The following is a 2,746-nucleotide window of genomic DNA, read 5'->3' on the forward strand; positions in this document are numbered from 1 at the left end:
GTCTCCACACCATTAAACAGGAGAACAAAGCTGGTGCTGTTGTTGATCTTGTTCCACTGCAGAGTGATGCTGATGTCAGTTTGTCCTGACTTCATAAATCCTTCTGCATTCAGAGGAGCTGATGTTTTAAAAAAAGAGATGTTCAGTTCAGATTGTTGCAGTTGGGTTTTCTTGTCTATTAGTAACCAGGATCTTAATTGTAGCTTACAAAAAGAAAACATGTCCAGGTCAATTAAACAAGCAGAGAGCAATGGGAATATATGATAGATCATCTGTGTCAAAATTGATCTTTCCACTGCATCTTTTCACATTACAAAACTACATAATGTTGTTTCCAAACATCTATATAATCTGTCCAGATATCAACATCATTCAGGTCAACTAAACAAAGTGACACAGGAGACAAACTAATCAGAATCTGAACCCATAAGCTGACTGCTTTTGGTGCAGAGAAGCTCTGGCTCTCCTGTCTCTGAAGGTGAGCTTAGTCAGAGAAGAAAGCCTGATTAATCTGTTTATACTGGGGTCTCAGTTTTGTAGTCAGAGTTCATATTTCATATAAAATGGTTAAAACATAGAAAGACTGAATATTTATGATAAACTAATTAATCAGCTGAACGCCTGTGTTCTGTTTCTCATTGCATTTGCCAGGGGTGAAGGTTAAGAGGTTTTAAGTACTAATTGAAAACAAGAAGTGCTCTGATTGTTCAGGTACTGGTGAAAAAAATGTGATCTTTTCATGAGGAAACATAAGCATTTGTTCCTGAGTTTCTGTCAGAACTGATGACTAACAGAGAAGTTGGTCAGTTTGGAGTCTATAAGTGTTGTCTCAGTACCAAGTACATGCATAAAAAGCATTAAAAAGAGGAGAAATCAAACCATTTTTAAAGTCTGTAGGCTTTCAGAGATGATAAGCTAAATGTATTTTTCTCAAAATAAAACCAAAGGAAATGATGGTGTGATAAGTTACATTGTGCAGTAAAATATCTTACCAGTTAGAGCTCCCAGTTGCTCTCCACTGTTTCTCACATTTTCAAACACAGTGAAGAGAGTGAATATATATCTGGTTCCAGCAGTGAGAGATGAGACTGTGTAGTTCACTGGTCCATCTCCATCTGGTGCAGTGATGTTTATCTCTGTGCCGTTAAACTGCAGAATAAAGCTGCTGCTGCTGCTGTTGTTGATCTTGTTCCACTGCAGAGTGATGCTGCTCTCATCTTGGGTCAACACTCTGAAGGGTTGAGCTCTGAAGGGTTGAGGTTCTAACACACACAGACACAATATATATTACAATATAAAGCCTTAGTTTAAAAAAAAAAACATAAGACGTGTGTTTGACATTGGGCTGTGGTTAAGGAAATAACTACAATTTATAGAAATGAGTGAATTGCGTGTTGTGTGTGTATATTCATATTAAAATTACCTAGTTGTAAAAGGAAAACAGAGAGTTCTGAATACTTTGTATACTATTACAATATTACCTGTACAATATGCCATATAGCATGTATACGGCTGTTGAAGTTTGTAGATGTAGTATCCATAGCAACGTTTGATCTGGATGGTGTGTGAGGGAAAGTAGCAGCAGGAACCCCCCCAGGAGTCACACACACGGCGAGTTACGGTTTCATTAAGCTGGAGTGGATGAGTCCCATTTATCCACAAAGTACCATAGGTCCCACATCTTTGTGGTCCTACACATTTCTCTGGAATCTGAGCGTTGGTCTGACCCAAGTAAAAGCGATACCAACCACTCCAGTAAATGTACCGGTCACAGTGCCACGTATTCTCTGTGTTCTCTGTTGAACGCCAGGAATCGTTCAGTACATTGTAATTCACACAGGCGTCAAGGCATTCAGCAACTCCATTGGTGGTGAAGCACACTGTGCCATCAGGACAACACCGACAGCCGGTACACGGACCTTCAAATAGAAGACATGGGACAAAACTTTTATTTCGACTTATTGTCATATTTTGAGTTAATGAGGGTGAAGAGGTTTTCCTGCTCCTTTAGTGAGAATATCAAGCCTACAGTCATTGAAAATAATAAAAAAACCAATCACACCTCACTATGAGTTAAATAAACCTCAGCTTAAATTCCTGGTTTTAGCAGATTCTTAAAAGACATAAAATCCTTTTCATCAGTCAGACAGCCTGACAGCTGCATGTCGCTTTCCAACTACAGTTTGTCTCTACATGGATAAAACAGATTCAATTCTGGACAAAGAACAGAAAAATCTCAGTTTGTTTCTGATTGAAAATGTTGATTCTGTTAATGATCACTAAACATGTTTCTGACTTTACTGTCCTTCAAATGAGACTTTAAGTTGTATCTCATTTTTGAGTCATTTCTTAAGGCTTTAACAGTCTTCAAGCAGAAAACTGGGTTATGAGAGGAGGAGGACATGTAGTAATGGTCAAAAAACCAGGATTTAATTTGTGGCAGTTGTGTTGAAGACTGAGAGCGTATACGAGTCCTGTGCTTTACCTACTGAGTCTTTAACAGTTTTATATAGCAGATGATCTTGTTCAATGACCAACCAACAGACTGAAATAATTTTTTGTTTTAATGCCTCTAGTGGCCTTTATTTGGCAGGAAAGTGGATAATGAGAAAAGGTGGAAGACATGAAGCAAAGGTCACCAGGCCAGGGATCGAAACTGTGACAGCCACATCGAGGACTAAGGTCTCCATATGTGGGTCGTCTTTAACCCAATGCCACCACAGCAAACCCCACTAACATCATTTTG

The 2,746-nt window shown here is 38.8% G+C and overlaps 1 protein-coding gene across 2 annotated transcripts in view; it reads right to left on the reverse strand.

Moving 5' to 3' along the window:
- The window catches only part of LOC103131690 (uncharacterized), a 49,780-nt gene that overhangs the window by 37,790 nt on the left and 9,244 nt on the right, over positions 1-2,746 (reverse strand). The window contains exons 7-9 of one of the 2 annotated variants that reach the window (XM_007543386.2): positions 1,482-1,919; positions 993-1,262; positions 11-118 (exon numbers count right to left, since the gene is read on the reverse strand). In XM_007543386.2, coding sequence (XP_007543448.1) covers positions 11-118; positions 993-1,262; positions 1,482-1,919 — 816 coding nt within the window. The remainder of the gene's footprint in view (positions 1-10; positions 119-992; positions 1,263-1,481; positions 1,920-2,746) is intronic. The other variant, XM_016666840.1, reaches the window with a different exon arrangement.

Source organism: Poecilia formosa, unplaced genomic scaffold (assembly GCF_000485575.1).
Source record: "Poecilia formosa unplaced genomic scaffold, Poecilia_formosa-5.1.2 Scaffold814, whole genome shotgun sequence".
Taxonomy (NCBI): Eukaryota; Metazoa; Chordata; class Actinopteri; order Cyprinodontiformes; family Poeciliidae; genus Poecilia; species Poecilia formosa.